The sequence below is a fragment of the Lipophrys pholis genome (genome assembly GCF_963383615.2).
Source record: "Lipophrys pholis genome assembly, chromosome: 15".
NCBI classification, from domain to species: domain Eukaryota; kingdom Metazoa; phylum Chordata; class Actinopteri; order Blenniiformes; family Blenniidae; genus Lipophrys; species Lipophrys pholis.
This window is the reverse complement of record NC_137642.1, coordinates 25,403,496-25,425,510: the sequence shown is the minus strand read 5'-3', so window position 1 is coordinate 25,425,510 and position 22,015 is coordinate 25,403,496. Positions and strand designations below refer to the sequence as shown.

Below are 22,015 nucleotides of genomic sequence, written 5' to 3'. Positions count from 1 at the left end.
CAACTGAAGGGATCGGTTTCTGGCAGGTACCATCGTGGTCCCTGGTAAGAGTCTGCCCTTATTGTGGTTTCTTAACAAGATATTCAAGAAGCACATCCTAAAATAAAAGTCCCTATATCACAGAATTTAGAGATCAGCTGCTTTGATGGCTGTGGATACCGAACCGCCTCCGCTGAATTAAATAACACCGGAAGAAAAAGCGGGTCAGGAAACTCAGTTCAGGAGGGAATTCTCCCGACGCGCGGGATAAAGAATACACACTGAAATAACCTCCAGCCCACTGCGCAAACACACAACAACAACAACAACGGCCGGATTCCTTTACCGTCCTGTGTAATTGTTTTGAGATCAGGGGGTCAACGGATATCTGAGGTAGAATTGCTTTTTCTCTCTCTCTATTCTTTTATTATCATGGAGCCAGAACTGCAATTACCCCCGGACGAGTGCGAGCGTTGGAGGGAGGAACCGGAGGGGGACGGAGGTAAAAGATGAGAAGAGCCGGAGTGACGTAAAGAGGGCTCCAAGGACCCCCTTGGCTCTACAGTTCAGCCATTATGGAGGGCCTACGGTGGCCCTCTGGGGACAAGCTTAGGAGCTGTGACAGTGCCGGCCTGCCTTTTATTTCCCTAACCCCGAACCGGGAGCCGCTTGTTAAAGCCCGGAATGGAAGAAAGTGCTTGGCCAATCAATACTGAGGAAGAAAGTGGAGAGAAGAGCTTGACGGTGGAGAGAAGAGGAGAGAGAAAGAGAGAGAGCGATAGAGGAGGATGAATGGAGGGCAGAGGCGATGAAAGAGGAAAAGCAGCAGGAATTCATCTATTTAGTCGTCGCACTTAATCCTCATTGGGGCTGCAGAGCCCTTTCACTGCAGAAGATTAAACTGTTTCTACGATGGTGCTCAGAGTTCTTCCCCGCTGGTTACAACCGTGGTGAGCAACAGACGACAGCAGTGCGAGATCCCCAGTTGGTGGACCACCATCAGAATGTTGCAGTCACTCTCATTTATCCCAAAAAACTTTGTCCTTCTCATTTACTGCTCAAACCAAAACTTCCTGTTTTACAGGAAAAAAAAAGGAGAATCGTTTACGAGCAGAAGTTTGAAGGATGTTTTTTTTTTTTTCTTCTGCAGAATGACTTTCATCACATGTGTGGATCTTTCGATGTCGACACTGCCAGTTTTATTTCCATAAGCTTTGAACACCAGCAAAATAAAGACCTTTAATATTCTAATATCCTCACAAATACCTACGACGGCTTCAAACAGGAAAAAAAAAAAAATTCCTACGTAGCTTTTTTTCTCATCTCACCTTCAGCTGCAGGTAATTTATGGCTTATTTAGGGCTGAACTGACTCACACTGCTGATTGAAGCTATTATCCAAACCCATCAAAGTTTCAGATGACATGCAGCTTAATTTATCTCTCTCTTTTTTTTTTTTTTTTATGTATTAAAGCCTGGCATGTATGAGACGAGGAAATGTCTCGTAATCCTTCATGTCATTCAATTATAACAGAGTGCTTTTCATGCTTTCAAGCCTTATCACTTTATATCATATTTTACAATAACTCAGTTTTGCCGCGCTCACTGTTTTCAAATGGGACGCGGAAAAGTTTTAAACGCTGAAAACACGACTAATTAATGTAGAAGAGCAAGAAAAAACAAGTGAAACCTAAAGAAATGACCAGTTTTCTTGCTGAGTTGGTGATAAAAATGTGATTTCTTCTGCTTTGAAGTCACAAGTTGAGCGGTACACACACACACACACACACACACGCACGCGCACACAGCCAATCATAGGCCACTTCGCTCCGACGGTGCGTTCAAGTACCACAAAAGAATCGGAACCAACAGAACATCATCAATGAACCTTCACATTGCAACAAGAACACAACTGCAGAGAAGTTAGACACATTTTGTAATTTTCCTGAGTAAAAGTACATATTGGCAGGAATCTAACTCAGTTACTTAAAAAAAAAAAAAAAAAAAAGTAATCAGTAACTGTGGCAACACTGCCAATAAATCATCACAACTATAAGTCCACTGCACCATTTACAGTATCTATGTATGACAACCTGCAACCGTATCAGATAAAGCGGGGCCTCAATCTGCAGTATAGATTTTAAAAGTCTGTGTTCTAATTGAAACGGATATTAAAACACCATTCCCTGATTTATCCCCTAAAAACTCCTCAGACCGATGCTGCACTCCAGAGGATTACACCGCGCACGTGGAATCCCGTGTCCACGTGTTAACGTCGGCATGTTAACAAATGAAAAGAGATGTGTTTACAGCTCACTTATTTTCTCCCTGCGCATCTGAATATTCATGAGGACCTAATGACCAAAGTGAGGCGGTTGCCAGGCGCCGCGTCCTCCTACATGTTATGCAGATGAGAGCAGCGTCGCCATATGTGTGCTCTTGTTAGGAGAGCCAACAGATGTATCTCCGTCTAGCAGGTGGAGGAGATTTGGTTTCTGCAGCTTTCAAACCGCGGCGACGTGACGTGACGTGATCCGTGCCGACGCTTCCACTTGTGGGTGAACTTTACTTTTCAGAGCTGATTTCTCGTCACTGTCGGCTTCTATTCAGACAGCGAACGATTCATCACCGGAAGGATGGGTGATAACGTACCGTAATTTCTGGACAATGAAGCCGCTACTTTTTTTTTTCCACATGCCTTGAACCCCTAAACGATTTTTTACGGGGTTGACGAGCTTTAAGCCGCCCATACATGGGTGATGCGTTCAGGTGCATCACGTCACTCCGACCTTTCATTACTTTTTCTTTGTAAATTTGATGGTTGCGGCTTATATTCAGGTGCGCTCAGTAGTCCGGAAATTACGGTAACTCTGAAAATATCTTAAGAAAAGCTTGTAAGAAGTGGTTTTGATCTGTAGTTTTAACTCTATTGCCTTTAAGATCTCGTTTACGTGACATCTTCATGTGTAACTCCGGTGCTCGGAGTTACTGAAAACACAACTTTTTGAAAATAAGGAACTTCCTGAAAAGGGAAAATGCAATTGTTCAAAGATAACCATAATTTTTTTGTTTATTCCAGTGTAAAACTAAGTTTTTTTAGTGATTCCACTTGTTTCTGAACCACTATAGTAAAATAATGAAAAAAAAATCTTGAGATTTCTTAATCGCTCGCGAGGAAAAACATGAATTTTACAATCTGATCGAAACAGAAAAATGTTGTACCGAGCACAGCTACCCACAGACACCCACCTCAGTACCAAAACAGAATCGGTGAAATAACGCGTCGGCATCCACGCGGCTCCGTTCTGATACCTGCAGGTCATGTTCGATCTCTCTCCTTGTCCTTTTCAGTAGGATTTCACTTGTCGGTGCGAGAGGAAATAAAAAGGCTTACGTAACACAAAACTCCCTTAAAGGTCAGCAGCACTGCCGGGATGGAAACGGTCAGCGGTGCAAATTTTATGATTACCCGAGTCGAACGTTTTGCAGGAGATTTAGTTTTTTCACCTTGTATCCCGTGGAGCCGCGGAAACACTCGTGTTCAAACGTCAAGTCTCCCGCATGCAGGCGCTCTCTGTTTATTCCCACGGCGGCGGGTTAATTTAACCTGATGCGGCTGATGACTTCCTGCCCGGATACGCGAGCAGCTCGATCGCTTCCACCCCAACGCAACATAATACCGTCCCGACGACACGCGTCGGATGAGCGCCGCTCAATTTAAAACGCGTGTTTGATCCAATAAAAAGACGCTTTGCAGCTGATCCGATCAGGGAGCTGTTTATGTGTGATATCTGATTAGGAGAGGCATCCAGCTCCGGCGCGGAGGAGAAGTAAGAAGCAAAACGGATGACCAGAGCATCGGCAGTTCTTCTGCGTCAAGAGTGGCTGCGCACCTCTGGCAGAGGGCTTTCAATCAGTCGGCCTGCACAATGCATTGTGGGAAGACATTACAGTAACTTAAAAGAGGGGCGGGGGAAACGCTTTAACCAGAAACGTGTGGTTATTCCCTCGCCGTCAAGACTCAATTTGGTGTTTCCGAAAATCACAAACTCTTAACAGGCGCTTCACGCTGAGATGAATTACAAAACGGAGACGTTCAAATTAGGAACGGTTACGGGTTTGGAGCGACAACGATTCTGAGGGAGGGGAGGAAAAGAGAGAGAAAAGCACCAAAAGAGAAAAGCGGGTCATGTTCTCATGATGTTTGTGAGCTCAATCAATAAAACATTCTGGTTAAACTCTGAAGGAATCCAGGTCAGGCCTCGCTTGTGGAGAAATGGTGTGGAATTGATCAAATGACAGCGATGAGCTACATCTGCTTCTGGATCTGGAAGTTTAAACAGTGAAATCTTAATAAAAAAATTAAAAAAAAGTTTGAAAGCATTATTGTTATTAAAGAGGCCATAAACTCAATATCTACCGCATGGTGTTTTTTAGTTGTTTTTTTTTTATTCTGCCACAGAGCTAAAACCCCTGACAAGACTGGCACCTTTCTCAGGGACAGGAAGTTGACTGCCAGTTCTTGAGGTCGACGTGCTGGAAGCAGGAAATAATTGGTACAAGTGTAAGGATGTGTGGAACTCTGACAAGAGCCAATCTGTGGCGGCTGTACGAGTCTCCGGATCTCAAACCGCTGAAAAACCTTAATGACGGCGATGACAGGAAGGTGTCAGAGCACACAGACGATTTTCAGTTTGCTGCATGACGGGCAGAAATGAAAAGAGTTCGAGGATGGCGTCGGGTGTGTGTGTGTGTGTGTGTGTGTGTGTGTGTGTGTGTGTGTGTGTGTGTGTGTGTGTGTGTGTGTGTGTGTGTGTGTGTGTGTGTGTGCGTGTGTGTGTGTGTGATGGTGATGCTACGGTAAAAAAAGTTACCAACAGGAGCGGCCTGATTTACGAAGATTCCTGCATAAATTAAACTGAATGATTCCACAAAGATTAGACTTCCAGTCTGTTGGCTTGCATTGAGATCAGGCTGCATGTGGAGCTGGAAGTTAAATCCGTTTGACTATTTATTTATTTATTTATTCCTCAGGCAGTGGACTCATTTAAAAAAAAAAAAAAAAAAAACATGTAAAGACATTTTTATTCCGGCAGCCTTATGGCTGATTTGTGGGTTTTGTGATTTATAGTTTTTGTGTTTTTATCCGTTTTCTAATCCATTTAAAAAATATATTTTATTGTAGCACTTTGGGATTTGTTTGCCAAATGTTAAGTGCATTACAAATCACATTTATTTATTTATTTATTTATTTATTTAGTTAGTTAGTTAGTTAGTTAGTTAGTTAGTTAGTTAGTTCCAGAGGTGCAAAAAAAATAATAATAAACAAGAAAAACCAACCGAATGAACAACAACAAAGAAGAGACACCTCCAGATGAGTAATCCAGAGATCACTCGACACACACTCACAATATGTCCGTTGCGTGTTCGAAGAAGGGGGGTAGGAAGAAGTAAAACTTTTTTAATCCTACCCCTTTGTCTTTATCGTTGCAAATCACACAAAATATCTATATTTCTAATTTCCGTCAATGTTGTTTCATCATAGCTACACCCAAATAACAACAACAGGCTGACATAGCTGGTTTAAATACTAACTTTCAATTATCACGGTTAAAGTTCATATGACAAGGTTTTCAAGTGAAAAGTCATAACTCTCACTCTTATTTTGACAGTCACCGTAATAACAATCCCAACTTGGTCATCTGTCCGCTAGAATGTCTGCGTTCTCCCATTGTTAAAAACAACCAACAGCACCCACTAGTGGCCTGGCATGCTCACTACACCTTTCCCAGAATTTTCCATGTAAAAATGGACATAGTTTTTCTAAAACAATGTGTAAAAGCAAGATTTTCCTGAAACGAACACAGTGTTGTGTAATCACAGCTTTGGAGCCTTTCTATGTGGAGAATGCATGTTCTCCCTGTGAGTGCTTGTGGGCGTCTCCTCCCACAGTCCCGAAACGTGTCGTAGATAAAGTTAGTGAGTCAGAATTTGTCCTTCGGCGTCGATGAGTGTGTGGATGACTGGTGACCAGTTACACACTTCCAACCCTGGAATGAAACACTACAGCTGACGGATGGATGGATGGATGGATGGATGGATGGATGGATGGATGGATGGATGGATGGGTGGATGGATGGATGGATGGATGGATGAAGGCTTCATGATCGAAATTAGACCAGTGGTTTTACTCTTGTTGGATTTCTACATGAACGATGTCGGGGATGACCCCCCCCCCCCCCCCCCACGTGCTCTGAATCCAGGAACATCCCGGTATAAAAGTCGTGTCATGCTGTTGGAACGCGAGCGAGCGAGGACTAAAGGTGCAAGGTCGGCGTGACAGAGTCGATCAACATCTGTTCCGGCAGAATGAGCGATCCCAACACCTCGCAAACCAGCCGCCCGACTCCCGGCTGACATCAGCACGCCGCGGGGGAAACACTCACAGGTCACGTCAGTTTGCAGGCTCACGCACTCCTGCCTTCAAAAAGGAGCGTTTCTTTTGGTTGAACTGCTACGAAGTGAAGACATTTCTGAAAATGTACATTTAAAAAAAACAAATAAAAAAGCATTCTGATTGCGTTTGCACCGATGTAATTGATCCCGTGCCGTGATACAGTTATTGCCTTCGACAGACTCCGGTCTGGTGTGACTCTGAGGACGACCTGACATGGACGACCACGTGAACCCAATCTCTGCTTCCCTGTTGGTGTTCCACTGCCACAAATAATAACGTCACATGAGGAGTCACCACAGGCTGCCGGACTTTCCCACTTGCACACGGATGAAGGGCCGCATCAGTGAGACTCCGAAGAAAATACTGAAAACACTTAATTTAGGGACTCTGCTGGTGTTAATAAAGTACTGGTTTATATGTAGAGCCATGTGGCTGTTCTGTAGTGGCTCCCTGAAGCTTTCAATAAATTACACATAAATAAACATGACACCATTTAATCCATCATTTATTCTTATAAATATTTCAAAATAAATCTATATATTTTTTCATTTATTTTTCCCATTTTAGTGAAAGAATATTTATTTTTACATTATCAAATAATATATATAGAATAAATATCATTCTCTCCTCCCCTTTTATTATTTTCTTTCATCGTTTATTGTGCCTTTTTTTCAAGTAAATACAATCACCAGAAATTCAAAAAACTTAAAATTACTGCAATTAATAAAATAAAAACATTTGAAATTGGGGGAAAAAGAGTGCAAAACAGCATTAAAGAAAAGTTAAAATAGTGTTGAAATGTCCCCCCCAAAAAAAAGAAAAAGGGGTGAAATTTCTCAATCAGGAGCTAAAACAGCTGAAAACTGTAATTGAGACTCCATAATATATCAAAACTATATATGCAACTTTTTAACCTCATTGTACACGTTAAACTTGTTTTGTGGCTCCAGTTCTATTTGATTGGGTGCAAAACGACAGAAAGTCGACCCGGTTGACTATGAACGGATGCAGAATACACTCCTGACAGGTCGACAGCCCATCACAGGGAAAACACAGAGAAACAACTTCAGGCTATTTACAGTCACTGTTTCATCTTTGAATGCGTGCTTTCGGCACGCACATGGAAACCAAAGCACGGGATGCAATAAAAGCCCAGATCTGAACGGTGGAAATCCTCTCCGGGAGGTAAAAAGTGTCGACCGCGACACCGGTGTAGATCGAGAACTCAATCTGATTATTACATTTTTTTTTTTTAAACAAATTTCAAACTGAGGCCCAAGCTGAGATTCCTTAGGGGGATTTTATCAAAAAACAAGAAATAGTCTTACTAATACCACCGGGGATGATTGTGAAATCAAATTTTGGAAAATCATCTTTTTCTCAGAACTCCTTATCTCTTGAAAGTTTGCACAAACTGGAATACTACATCTCCGGTTAGCCGAGAAAGCTCCAACTTTGTCGGTTTTCAAGACATGGCGGCTCATTAACAACCAAACTTGCAATCATGCACTTTAAAAATTGTTTTTAAATTTACCCATGTCAGACTCCGCTGAGTAAGCACTTTACCTTAATATTTGCATTTAATGGTAGATTTTTAAGAATGATTATTTGATAGTTATTTCTTTGTTTCCATACATTGTTTTAACATGTTTGTAACCTTGAATGGTTTCATGTGGGACATCGAATAGGAATTAGCCTTGTGCCAAATCTGGCATATTTACCAGAACCTCGTGAGCAGAGGGCTTGTACATTAAAACGCACTGACCCATTCAAATAAACAAATAAATGAACTGAAATTCATTCAAACTAGCATCATCCTCAAAGCCATGCTGTAAGAGTGAATTTGTAAAAACACCCATAATGCAACAGCTATCGGATAATCTTTTTTTCTTTTTTGACATTTCACTGTATTTTGCACCATAAAGTTTCATTAAATTGGATTTATGTCGAGATTGTAGTCATTCTCCACAGTAATTGTTTGGTTTTGTTAAATCATCAACATTTTCATCACATAAACTTTAAAGTTTAAATTTAAAGGTTATTATGACACTATGTTCCCAGTCCAACACAATCAGGATGAATTTGGGATGAATGTGTCTGACACCCCCACTATAGAACGCTCAACTCGCACCAGCCTTTAATAATTCATTTGTTTTGCTCTGATGTCGCTTGAGAAAAAAAAAAAATCAGATGCAAAGAGGACACACAGAAAAGAGGAGGCAATTTTTAAAGCTGCTATAAAAATTGGGTGAACTGAGTTAATTGTCATAATATGATATTATTATATTATATATTATCACAACAGTCGATTCAACTTGAATATATGTTTAAATTTCCTATATATGTAGAATTTACTGTGATAAAAGTTTGTCTGAATATCGAACCAACTTTAATTGGTCAATTTATGCTTGTTGGTTGGAGGTAGAATGTCTTAGCCCCGCCCACAGGAAGTGGAGGAATGAAAGAAAAAAAGGGGAGTGACGTTGATTTAAGATTACTGTGTGTGCGTGTGTGTTTATTTATCGGATTATACACACGTATTTTACCAATTTTTCCCAAAAACTACTCACCCGAATTACATGAAATTTACAGGAATGATTTGTCATCATCCAAGGACCAATCCCTGAGACTTTGAGACGTTTACGTTTAACCGTTTCCAAATAAATCCCCCCAAAATTTCCCATACAAAGTGGATGAGAGAGGCACCTCATGGAGGAGATCAAAGGAGATCAGCGTCTGTTGCCATGGAGACGCTCCCTGCTCAGTGTTTCACACAGTGATGTAGCGACCTGACCTACCTAGTTAGCATCTATATGAGCTAACGGCTATCATGCTGGCACTGCTAACTCGGTTGTGCAAACAAATGTGGCGTTGGCGAAGGTCTGCGCTCTACCGAGTGTAGCTCTAGTTAAGATGGAGCTTCAGCATTTTCCTCCGCCGCTAATCAAGTTGTATTCAGCGTATTGCGTTTTTGTTTCCTTGATATTTTTCTTAAGAGCCACAAGTTGTTGAGAGAGTTTTTTATTTTTGAAAACCATTTTGTCCCTGACTCTTTTCTAAGTATTCTAAAAGAGGAAAATTGTATGCCATGTTTGCATTTCATGGGTAGAATTCCTCGGAGACAATAGTGACACCATGAAGGGTCCCAGCAGTCCCCGTCCTCGCTGTGGAAGTAGAGCGCTTGACGAGAGCAACAGATTTGTCGCTTCGCGCTGTGGAGCGTCGGTTCTTTCCTTCTGCCGTGACCTGCAGGACAGTGAGCGTCTGCAGGTCTCGGTCAGATCAAACACATCCAGCCGGGTCATTCTCAATCCTCGGGACGATTTCTCATCCTCGCCCCGCGCTGGCGTCGAAAGCCACCAAGGTCAGAGGACCGGATGCCGGGGCGCGTCTCGCGTTACACGCCGGCCCGTCCGGCACGGCGGCGAGATAAGCCTCAGTGTGGTTATTATCATATCACCTTTCAACCAGCAGATCTATGGAGCTCCGATAATGCAGCATTAATGGGAAACGCACGTGAGGGGGGCGGTCGATGGACAAATGAGCCGTGACGAGGCGCAGGACCGTCTGAGCATTGATACAGTCAGAACCAGTTTGACGACACAGAATTTATTGGATTGAGTTACTAACTGGGTTTCCAATTAAAAACAGGATTGATGACGAGTTTTAAAGAGACAGAGTCGACGTCACCAGAGTGAATGATGGAATGTTTGCATAGTGGAAGATCACCTGTGATTGAAGTGTAAATTAGCATCTGTCCATCCATCCATCCATCCATCCATCCAGCAATCCATCCATCCATCCATCCATCCATCCATCCAGCAATCCATCCATTCCATATATGCAACATATCATTCATTTATCATAGAGCCATCCATCCGTCCATCCATCTAGCAATCCATTAATCCAACACATCCGTCCATCCATCCATCCCATTTATCCAACATATCATTCAATGATCATCAGGCCATCCATCCGCCCGTCTGTCCTTCCACCGATCTATCTATCAACCCAAAACCTCCATGATCCATCCATCCATGCAACCCACTTATCCATCAATAAACCCATCCACCCATCCCTCCATCCATCCACCCATCCATGCAACCCACTTATCCATCAATAAACCCATCCACCCATCCATCCATCCATCCATTATCATTCATCCGTCCGTCCTTCCCTCCATTCATCCGTCATTCGTCCTTCCACCAATCTATCTATCAATCAAAAACTCCATCATCCATTGATCTGTCCATCCATCAATTCATTCAACATGTCCATCCATCCATCCATCCAACCCATTAATCCAACACATCCACCCATGAATGATCCATCCTTCCAACATGTCATCCATCCATCCATCCATCCATCCAGTCATCCATCCGACCTTCCACCATTCCATCTATCAATCCAAAACCTCCATCATCCATCCATCAGCTTCATGTCTCCACACCTGCCGTCCTCCTCTGTGAATCCATCAATAATTCAGTCTCCATTTTCTCACCACTGGACAGTTTGTCCTGTAAAACAGTCTCAACATCAGTGAACCAGCCGGGCTCTCGCCTAATTCCTCCACTCTGTCACTTCCTGACTCCATCCATCAGCGCACGCCCCGGACCCCGCATGACAGTCATCTTAAAATATCACCAGCTAAAAGTCTACTTCAATTTAATGGATCATAAGGCCCGAGCGTGAATATTTAGTGTGCGCGGCTGCCGCCTGGAGATTTAATCCGGTGCTGCATAATTGATGGAGAGACACTGGAAAACTCACAGATCATTAAATGTGATGGCGGATTTGCCAAACACTTTTCAGAATAGTTTATGCTCAACGTGCTGTCAGGGCTATATGTTTTCGCAGAAAGACAACTCCTGAAAAGTGGAGACGATGGCGATCACGATTGCACACCGCACTTGATTTACTCGTGGAAGAGATTCATGGCGGGAGCCGCAAGTCCCCGGCAAGCAGGACGAATCGGTGTCACGTGTAATATCTTCACCGCTTTGCAACCACTGGAGGAAGAAATCCCGTCTCAGTGCGAGGACGGCATAAAATCCACCTTGATGTTCCAGTGAATCGCCACCGCTCACACATCCACGCGCCTGCGTGTCTCTCTCTGGGCTCGTTCTGTTGCTGCAACAATTTCTTTTGCATGCAAACATGCAGATTTTTGCCTCGAGTCCGAGGCTGTTGACTTTAACTCTGGAAGAAACGTTGCATCATTTCAGCAGAGAGAGAAAAGAAATATATATATATAATAGTACAACTGCATTTGGAGAATATCACAATATCCCTGCAGCTGACATTGAGCATATATAAAAACATTACATTTCTGGGTCCTGTATGTGTAGTAAAACAATATTTTTCTTTCATTATTCATTGAGGCTTAAACACAACATGGAGTAAGAAGTTACCCACTTTCAGCTCTGCTGCTATTTCGCAAAATTTTCTGAACCGAAAACGGAAAAATGATGCGTTTTCACTTGAAACGTCGTGTAAAATTAGGTATAATGATGCATATGTAAGTAGACACGTAAAAATAAAAACAGATGTAAGCATCCAGCCAAAAAGTATCCAACAAAATTACCTTATTTTCCAGAGTATAAGTTGCAAAAGTACAAGTCACATCTGTTCAAATAAAATGTGTAATGAAGAGGAAAGAAAACATATAAATAAGTTGCACTGGTGTAAAAGACTAGTTGTTTTTTTTTGACCATGCGAAAAGTAAAAAAAAAAAAAACGTATAGTCCAAACAATACGGTATCATTAAATTAATGGTAAGTTTAGGAGCAAAAAAACGAAATCCAATCTGAGTCATCATGCGAAATTTTGTGTTTTTTTCCAGCAAACATTACGTCATCACAGGGAAGTTCACCCTTTGATATTTTACTTACTTTTCTCTTATAAGTAATAATGGAGCATATTTCTGTTTACGAGCGGCAAATTGTTATGTTATGACCACAGACATGTTGTTGGTGTTTGACCTTCAACCTCCGTTATTTCATTTGAGTTTGACTAAATATTCCTACACGAGTTTGAAAAAATTCCCTCAGGACAGAACCACTAAACCCAATCCCATCTGATATTTGAGGGATTTGTTTTCATTCCATTATTATTATTCTCAAAGGAAAATTGACCTGTTAACAAATTCAAACAGTGTGTGTGTGTGTGTGTGTGTGTGTGTGTGTGTGTGTGTGTGTGTGTGTGTGTGTGTGTGTGTGTGTGTGTGTGTGTGTGTGTGTGTGTGTGTGTGTGTGTGTGTGTGTGTGTGTGTGTGTGTGTGTGTGTGTGAAGACTAAACCTGTTGCACCACATGTTTCATCTGCTTCCCATCACCAGACGTCCTAAACCAGAAGCAGAGCTCTCCTCTCCCTCGGCGGCCACACACTGGAGCCATTACACCGAGAGAGAGCAGCCCCACAGGGATTGTGGGAAACAAACTGGGATTATGGCCGCAGTGAACTCACGCATGGTAAATATCTGTTTGTCAGCAACACTGAACTTTAGGCTTTTTTTTAATGCACTTTAATGCCACGATTTGATAGGTATAGAAATTGCAGCTGTTTGTTATCTGTAAAAATGAAACATTTGTCCTACACTAACATCCAGATTATAGAGCATCGTCTTCATCTGACATCCAGATTATAGAGCGTCTTCCTCCACTAACACCCAGATTATAGAGCGTCTTCCTCCACTAACATACAGATGATAGAGCATCTCCCGCCACTAACATCCAGATTATAGAGCATCTTCCTCGCCTAGCATCCAGATTAAAGAGCATCTTCACCCACTAATATCGATATTATAGAGCATCCTCCTCCACTAACATCCAGATTATAGAGCATCTTCCTCCACTAACGTTCATATTATAGGGCATCTTCACCCACTAATATCCAGATTATAGAGCATCTTCCTCCACTAACATCCAGATTATAGAGCATCGTCCTCCACTAACATCCAGATTATAGAGCATCTTCCTCGCCTAGCATCCAGATTAAAGAGCATCTTCACCCACTAATATCGATATTATAGAGCATCCTCCTCCACTAACATCCAGATTATAGAGCATCTTCCTCCACTAACGTTCATATTATAGGGCATCTTCACCCACTAATATCCAGATTATAGAGCATCTTCCTCCACTAACATCCAGATTATAGAGCATCGTCCTCCACTAACATCCAGATTATAGAGCATCGTCCTCGCCTAGCATCCAGATTAAAGAGCATCTTCACCCACTAATATCGATATTATAGAGCATCCTCCTCCACTAACATCCAGATTATAGAGCATCTTCCTCCACTAACGTTCATATTATAGGGCATCTTCACCCACTAATATCCAGATTATAGAGCATCTTCCTCCACTAACATCCAGATTATAGAGCATCGTCCTCCACTAACATCCAGATTATAGAGCATCTTCTTCCCACCAACTGATGTAATTTGAGCTGAAGTTAATGAGCGAATCAGTAAATAAACTGACCCACACTTCGCCGACAGCTCAATGAACTTTCACGACGCTCTTTGCGCCCCAGTCATGGACTGGAGGTCAGACTTGGCAGATAATCTGGGCTGAAGTGAGCATGCGGTGTGCGTCCGCCCCCTCTCACCTGGATCTTGATGGGCCAGCTGAAATTGGACACGTAAACGTAGAAAGTGATGTTGTGGTGGAGCCTGAAGTCGAACTTCTCACAGGAGAAACTGTCTCGGTGCTCCTTGATGTTGGTCTTGGCTATGATGGGCATCTCCTCCCCCGAGATGGTGCCGGCTGCACGGAGAAGACACACAAAGTCAAAATAAAGCCTTTCTTTTTTTATTCAACACAAACGGCTTTGAATTAAAAAAGCAACTATAGGAAGCAACTATCTGAAAATGCTCCACTTGCGTGGAAAAAATGAAAAATGGAATCTTTTGATACCACTCTGCCTGCATCTACGTAGAAACAGGAGAACATACACAACTTTTTGAAAATCCACCGACTGCATCGCCATGGTAACGGGGGAAAACTTAACTTTTCAAAAGTGCTCCGACTGCATTTCCATGGTGGAAAACAACTTTTCAAAAATGCTCCAACTCCATGGAAACGGAGGGGATTTTTTTAAAAAATTGGTCCAACTCAGTGGAAATGCAACTTTTCGGGAAAAAAACCCAAAACAAAACTAAAAAACTCAGATTGCATCTCCATGGAAACGGGGAATAATGCAACTTTTCAGAAATGCTCCAACCACACCGCCAGGGTAAAAGGGAAATACGCAAGTTTTCAAAAAACACTCCAACTGGGGAAACAGAGGGTATCGCACTTTAAAGAAAACACTCCGACTCCATGGTAATTTTCAAAAACAGCTTGGACTGTTTCTCCATGACAATGGAGGATATCGCAACTTTTCAAAAATCCTCTGACTCCATGGAACTGGGGGAAAGTGAACTTTCTGAAAGCACACAGACTTCATGGAAAGCGGAAAACGCAACTTTTCCAAATAAAACCTACTACATCGCCATGGTAGTGGGAGAAAATACAACTTTTCGAAAACACTGCTAGTGCACGTGCACCCCACGGCTGTAGTAAGTAGATCGATGTCTACAGCGTATCATTCTCTGCGCATGTGTTTGTGGTTTTATGACAAAAACAAACAAACAGCACCCTCTGGTGGCCTTACAATCAAACTACTTTGTTTTCAGCTTTTCTGCCATTTCCACGTAAATGGAAATCATTTTCAAAACGCTGTCGTGTAAATGTGAAACTTTTCTTCAAACGAAAGAGCAAAAAATATACGTTTTCACTTAAAACGTTGTCGTGTACACGGGGCCCTAATTCATGGCTACATTTTACATTACGACAAAATGCAACAGATGATTAAATTAGAACAAGATATTTAAAAATAAGATCCCGGGTGGTAATCAAACTCTAATAGAATGACCAAAACGGAGATTTTTTCCAAACTCCACACGAGGCCGGAAACCTCCGTACGAAGATAATTCTACATTAAGGAAAATAAATTGGCGGACGAGCAGGTTTGAGTGAAAACAGTCTCAATTTGTTTGAAATGCCACGGCGCGCCTTTCATCTGGAGGAGGCAAATTACCGCCGGAGTATTTTCATGACACCTCGGCAGCGATTCAGAGCGCGCTAGTAAATCTCCGGCGGGAGCCGAAGCGGCTGGATTTCAGAAACCTCGGGAGCATTATCAGCAGTTCTGTGTTAATGGACGACTTTCTCAAACGCTGTGAATAAAATATTTCCACCTCACGCTTTATCGGGGGCCATTAAACACCCGGTAATAGTCTGCGTGCGATCATTCGTATACTCAGGACCGAACTGAGCCCCCCCCCCCCCCCCCCCCCCCCCCCAAGACACCACCGGTGACAAAACACTCTGCTTTTATCTTAATTGAAATCAGGAGGGGAAAACGTATGAAATGCCCCAAAACACCAAAATCCAAAGTAGCTTCTGGTGTTTTGTCGTGAGCGAGACGAGGAGCCGACCGTTTCTTTCGAGGACGCTAACCCCGGCCACTAGTTGGCGCTGTTAACAATGAGGAATATGCAGACATCCGTTAAATGTTAAACAGTAGACGAAGTTAAATAGCGTTTCAGGAAAGTTGTGTTTTTTCTGCCGTCGACAGGGAGTCTGATTATCTGAGATGCTTCAAAATAAAGTAGCAGCAGAAAGCAGTTCTAGTAGACACCGCCATGTAAGCACTTTGTTCACGATCGTATATTCTTACAGCTCGATCACCAGAATCAACACATTAAAAGTTTATACTTGAGTACGACTCCACCACTTTCCCAAAGCAGTAACTTGTAGCTGGGGTTGAGGAGCAGAAGCGCAGTACCTGTGGAGCTTAAGGACCAGGTGATGTTGAGGTTGAAGTTGTTGGAGGCGTTGATGGACATGTCCAGGTTCTTGTTGGCCTGCGTGGAACCAGGAGGGAAGAGACGATTGTGGAACATCAGGAAGGTCAGACACATTTGGAAACATCAAACTTTTCATTTCATGTTTTAAAAGCGGTCAAATTATCCAGCTTTTCAAAACTTTCACATGGGTCCTGTTGGTCCAAAAACTTTTGACCTTTTCCATTAATTAAGTTGATCGTTATATTATCGGTCTGTTGCAGCTCCTGTCCAGAAACTCTGCTGTTTATTTCCTGTCTGGATCCTCTCGTTTGGCTTTAGATTTTGGTTTTGGGAAACTCCCAGCGGGAAGTTCTAGTTTGTTCAAGATGACAGGAAGAACCGCTCACCTGTTCAGGCGTGGCCATGAAGTTGATGGAGGTGTAGTACCGGTCGTCCTCCTGAAGCAGACTGAAGGTGAACTGGTAATCGATCAGCAGGTTGTCTGGAGAGCAGAGAGGGACACAAATAAAGACCGAGACCGAGACCGAGACCGAGACCGAGACCGAGACCGAGACCGAGACCGAGACAGAGACAGAGACAGAGACAGAGACAGAGACAGAGACAGAGACCGAGACCGAGACCGAGACCGAGACCGAGACCGAGACCGAGACAGAGACAGAGACAGAGACAGAGACAGAGACAGAGACAGAGACCGAGACCGAGACCGAGACAGAGACAGAGACAGAGACAGAGACAGAGACAGAGACAGAGACAGAGACAGAGACCGAGACCGAGACCGAGACCGAGACCGAGACCGAGACCGAGACCGAGACCGAGACCGAGACCGAGACAGAGACAGAGACAGAGACAGAGACAGAGACCGAGACCGAGACCGAGACCGAGACCGAGACCGAGACCGAGACCGAGACAGAGACAGAGACAGAGACAGAGACAGAGACAGAGACAGAGACCGAGACCGAGACCGAGACCGAGACCGAGACCGAGACCGAGACCGAGACCGAGACAGAGACAGAGACAGAGACAGAGACAGAGACAGAGACAGAGACAGAGACCGAGACCGAGACCGAGACCGAGACCGAGACCGAGACAGAGACAGAGACAGAGACAGAGACAGAGACAGAGACAGAGACAGAGACAGAGACAGAGACAGAGACCGAGACCGAGACCGAGACCGAGACCGAGACCGAGACCGAGACAGAGACAGAGACAGAGACAGAGACAGAGACAGAGACCGAGACCGAGACCGAGACCGAGACCGAGACCGAGACCGAGACCGAGACAGAGACCGAGACAGAGATCGATATAGAGATCGATATATAGATATAACCATTTTCACAATACACATTCAATATATAATATACACAAGTTTTATATATACGGTTTATACACGCACATCAAACATATATATATACATACACACAAACATATACTCACATACACATGAATGTACATGACATGTACATAATAATTTTGAAAAAAAGAACATTCACCAATACTAACATTAGTAATATACCATTCAAATTTCATCAATTCAATTTTAAATACAAAATATAGTGTGGCAATATTTGAGTTGATATAATTCTCCATTATATACATATTATATATTATTGCTGTCCTAGGTAAAATTGCTGCTCTTCCTTCTTATACTTACTAATGATATCTGATTTAAAAAGCTTTTTAAACTGGTTCATATTGGTGCTTTGTTTAATTTTATAAAATGCTCATCCTTTTCAGTGTTGTTCTAGTATACTGTATTTTGAAATGTAGTTTTCCTCTTTATTATTATATCCCCCTTCTCTCTCTATATATACATTAAACAAGTTTAACTTTGGTTAAAAGAATAGAGATTATTAGCTGTTTTTCTGTCGCTGACTTGACTGATTTTGAAAAAAAAAAGAAAAACCATCCGGCTGATTTTATCGACGTCAAACGCAGACAGACTGATGAGGGTGAAAACATGAGTCGATATCCATTTAGATGAATCAGGCTACAGTGGTGGAGTTTTGATCAAAGATCTCAATCAATGACACGATGAGCGAGGTGTGTGTGTGGACGCATGTAAACACACACACACACACACACACACACACACACACACACACACACACACACACACACACACACACACACACACACACACACACACACACACACGTATTTCATGAACATGACTGAGAGTGTCTTCACCGTGGACGGACGGTCCCTCAGGCCCGATCAATAGAACGTGAGCGAGTCTAAACAGGAGATTTAATCAGGTGCGAGAGCGAAGCGACGGACGGAACCGCGACCTTGCCCCCCCCCCCCCCCCCACCCCCCTCAACGACGGCGCCACCGAGAGAGACGGGAGCGCGGCGCCGCGGCCACGAGAGGATATTTCCTCAGTTAATCAGCGTGACTGCTGAGCGCTCGCCCCTTCGGGGTAATCCACCGTGTTTTTGGGTTTATTTTGTGAGGCCAGTTCAGGTTAAACAGTCAACGCAGGCAAAACTTCTTCACTTTTTATAATGTTTTGTTGGTTTTTTTTTGACAATACTATCAAAATCTACACTGAGTATTTAATCTATAATCGTCAGTCAGACTCCAGCTACTCCGTGCGCTGACATTTCTTACTAGAATGTAATGAAATATAGCTCAAAACAACAATTAGATCAGATTCCAAGCAGCATGATTACGGGGCAATGGCACAGCTCGAAATAATAGGAGACAAATTTGTCATGTCGCTGAAGCAGGAGAAGAAGAATATTATAGTATAATTTTGATTTAAGAAAATCAATGACGACCTTTCAGGGCAAACGTGGACCGGAGGTGTGACGTTGACGAACGGGTCAGTCGTTTCACCGGCCCGTTTACCGGTTTATCAGGGTGGGAGGGGGTATTAGTAATCAAACCAACAACCCCAAAACATAAAATGATCCAGAGTTCAGAGAAACGTTGCAGCACTTGGATTCACTTTTCTGGGGGCGACGTGCAAAGTAGAGCTCAGAAGTTTTCTGAAGCCTGCGTCGTTTCTATTGTGCCACAAAGTGTTTTTGTTTTTTGTCAAGGGAAAATTCAAAATAGTGATCTTACAGTCTGGACATGGAGATTTGGAAACACCTTGTGAAACGTTTACGATGGCAAATCAAATTATAATCAATATTTCAGAATGGTTCCCTCCATTAGAGTGAACATTGATGGGATGTGTGAGATTAAATAATTCTGATCCATATCGTATCTTGGGTTTGGAATCATTTGCCAATTTTGCAAATTCCCTTATTGATTCCAGTGGACGCCAAAGTTTGGTTCCATTTCAGGAGAAAATAATGTTTAATACTGCAGATTTCATTTCCAAATGGGAACCGATAAGGAACCGGAATCGAAAATCTGAGATTGTAAAAATCTGATCAATTCCCATTTCTTAATCGCATCTTAAAACTGCGACAGCTGATTGTTTCCTTGTTAAAAACAACTGACCTGGTTGACTTCTAAAACATAAACGAATATAACGAGTCAGTCTTTTGATCGGCTCTTTGAAAGGAACGACTCCTCCAGATCCGACTCCCTTGAATCCTGTGTCCATCGTAACCTGACGTTAAATCAGTCGTCGTGAGGAAAACGCTTTATAACCTGGATGTTAAGTTGTTTTACACAACCGAGGGTCGCCGGGCATCACTTTTAATTCTTTGTGTAAATCTGTTCATTGGAACCAAGGTTGGGAAATGTCGCTCATCACGACTCGGTAACTAAACATCGCTTTTTTTTTTTTTTTTAAATTGCAAGAGGATAAATGCAAGCAGGTTTACTCTTCTCTGGCTCCACCTAATCAATCGCGTTGTAGGGATTTTCTTAATGAGGATCGACTAATGAAGCCTCACGACGGCACGGCGGCTCGTCGGTGGAAGTTGCGGCAGACAGTGAGAGATGATTTATACACGCAGGTGATGCCAGACGCCATCGCCGCTTCCTGACTCGTGCGGCGACGGCAGGGGGGGTGGGGGTGGGGGCGCTAGGTGGGGGGTGGGGGGTGGGGGTTGGGGGCGCGACTCTGCAACACTCTGTTGTTGTTGTTTAGTTAATCACCTTCCTTTCAGCCTTGCGATCCCGGGGCGTCACCGAGACGAAAGCAAATTATGTTTGACAAACACCCTCGTTTTGTTCAGCCTTTCGCGGCGAGTTAGCCCGAACCAGCAGATATCATCAGATCAAAGACAATATTTTCTTCTTAACATCTCTCTCTCTCTTTCCTCCCTCCCTCCCTCCCTCGCTCGCAGGCAGACGTGCACTGTTGCGTTCGCGGTTGTTTATCCCACAAGGGTCGACGGTACAACTTCAGAGCGTTCTGTTTTTTTTTGTTGTTTTTTTTCCTGCACTTTGTGGAGGAAAAAAAAAGAAAAGAAACTCGGGTGTGATTGTGCGCGCCTGCAGATTTATCCCTCGATGCATCGACATGGTCCTGCACGGCTGCATGCGTTTAGCTTGTGGGGGGTTTTATTCTTTCTTTTTTTTTTGTTTGTTTGTGCGAACAGGTGTGTGTTTCCCAGCACAGTTAACCAAGCAAATGAGAGCACGGCAAGTATATATAAAAAAAAAAAGTAAAAAAAAAAAAAAAAGCTTTCCAACACACATCCGCGCACTTCTAAACAAATTAAAGCAGTCCCTCTGTGTGTTTCCACTGTGTTTGATTTCAAGGCTGTTCGGAACAAGAGCATCCGCCAGGTTTAAAAGTTCATCTCAGCTAATTACAAATCCCATCTGAGAAATCTGACAGCAGTTTCACTTAGGCAGCCTCAATTACACGCCGACATGTGCAAATTCTCACTCCGGCTGAATTGTATCAAGGTATCAGTAACGGTATTAACGATCCCCCAGAAGAACTGGAAATAGAAGCGGTTCATGCCAATTTCTCAAGTTCACAGATGAGTGATCTTATTACCATAATATGTAAGCTGATTCCGTCTATATGAAACAAAACACTGCGGCGAGCAGGAGGGAATGAGTAGACAGAGGAGGAAGCTCTCACCCGGAACATAATCTGATATTCCGGCAGTGGAAATCCCCCCAAAAAAACAAAAAAACAAGCGTGAAACTCACCCGCAGTGTCAGCTTGTCAGAATCTCTCGCCGAGGTTTCATTTAATGCTTGTTAACAACTCATTATTTTCCATTTGCAACACCTTCCTGACAAGAGTGCGAAGCCAGACTCCGCACCGTCACCTCGCCCAGCCAGAAAACTAAGCAGGGTAAACACGAGGTTGGCGGCGAGGACTCGGCTCAACACCCGACCCCGACCTGAAGGTCGAGGTCAGCAGGAGTTAACGTATGAGGTGGCGCCACCATTAGAAACTCCGACGACTCGATCGGCGACGTCTCTGTTTTCTGATTCTGAGCACACGAACTGACACAGAAATCAATACCTTTTCTTTTCAAGGGTGACGTTGGACGGGTCCATTTAGGAGTAGTTGCAACGCCTTAAAAGACCCGGACACTCAATCGTCTGTGAACGCAGCTAAATGGAAAACGCCTCATGTCAAAAGGGCTGAATGTGGCGAAAGCCTTCAAAACACTCTGGAGGTAAAAACTCGCGGGTGCAGTGAAGACGTCTGACAGTTCCACGTCGGAACTTCATCTACAAAGTTGGTGTGTTATTAAACGGGGAAGTAAGAGACAAACTGGGATCCGATGGGGTCAGAACATCTTTAAGAGAAGAGAACTGGGGAAGTCATGAGAGGACCTGCTTCGTAAATAAGA

General features: G+C 43.2%; 1 protein-coding gene across 1 annotated transcript in view; it reads right to left on the bottom strand.

The window, feature by feature from the left end:
* Positions 1-22,015, bottom strand: part of LOC308120496 (attractin-like protein 1) — a gene marked incomplete at both ends in the record, with an annotated part of 279,677 nt that overhangs the window by 126,240 nt on the left and 131,422 nt on the right. The window contains 3 exons of the mRNA XM_080481128.1: positions 14,045-14,202; positions 16,268-16,346; positions 16,676-16,770. Of these exons, the coding sequence (XP_080337254.1) occupies positions 14,045-14,202; positions 16,268-16,346; positions 16,676-16,770 (332 nt within the window). The remainder of the gene's footprint in view (positions 1-14,044; positions 14,203-16,267; positions 16,347-16,675; positions 16,771-22,015) is intronic.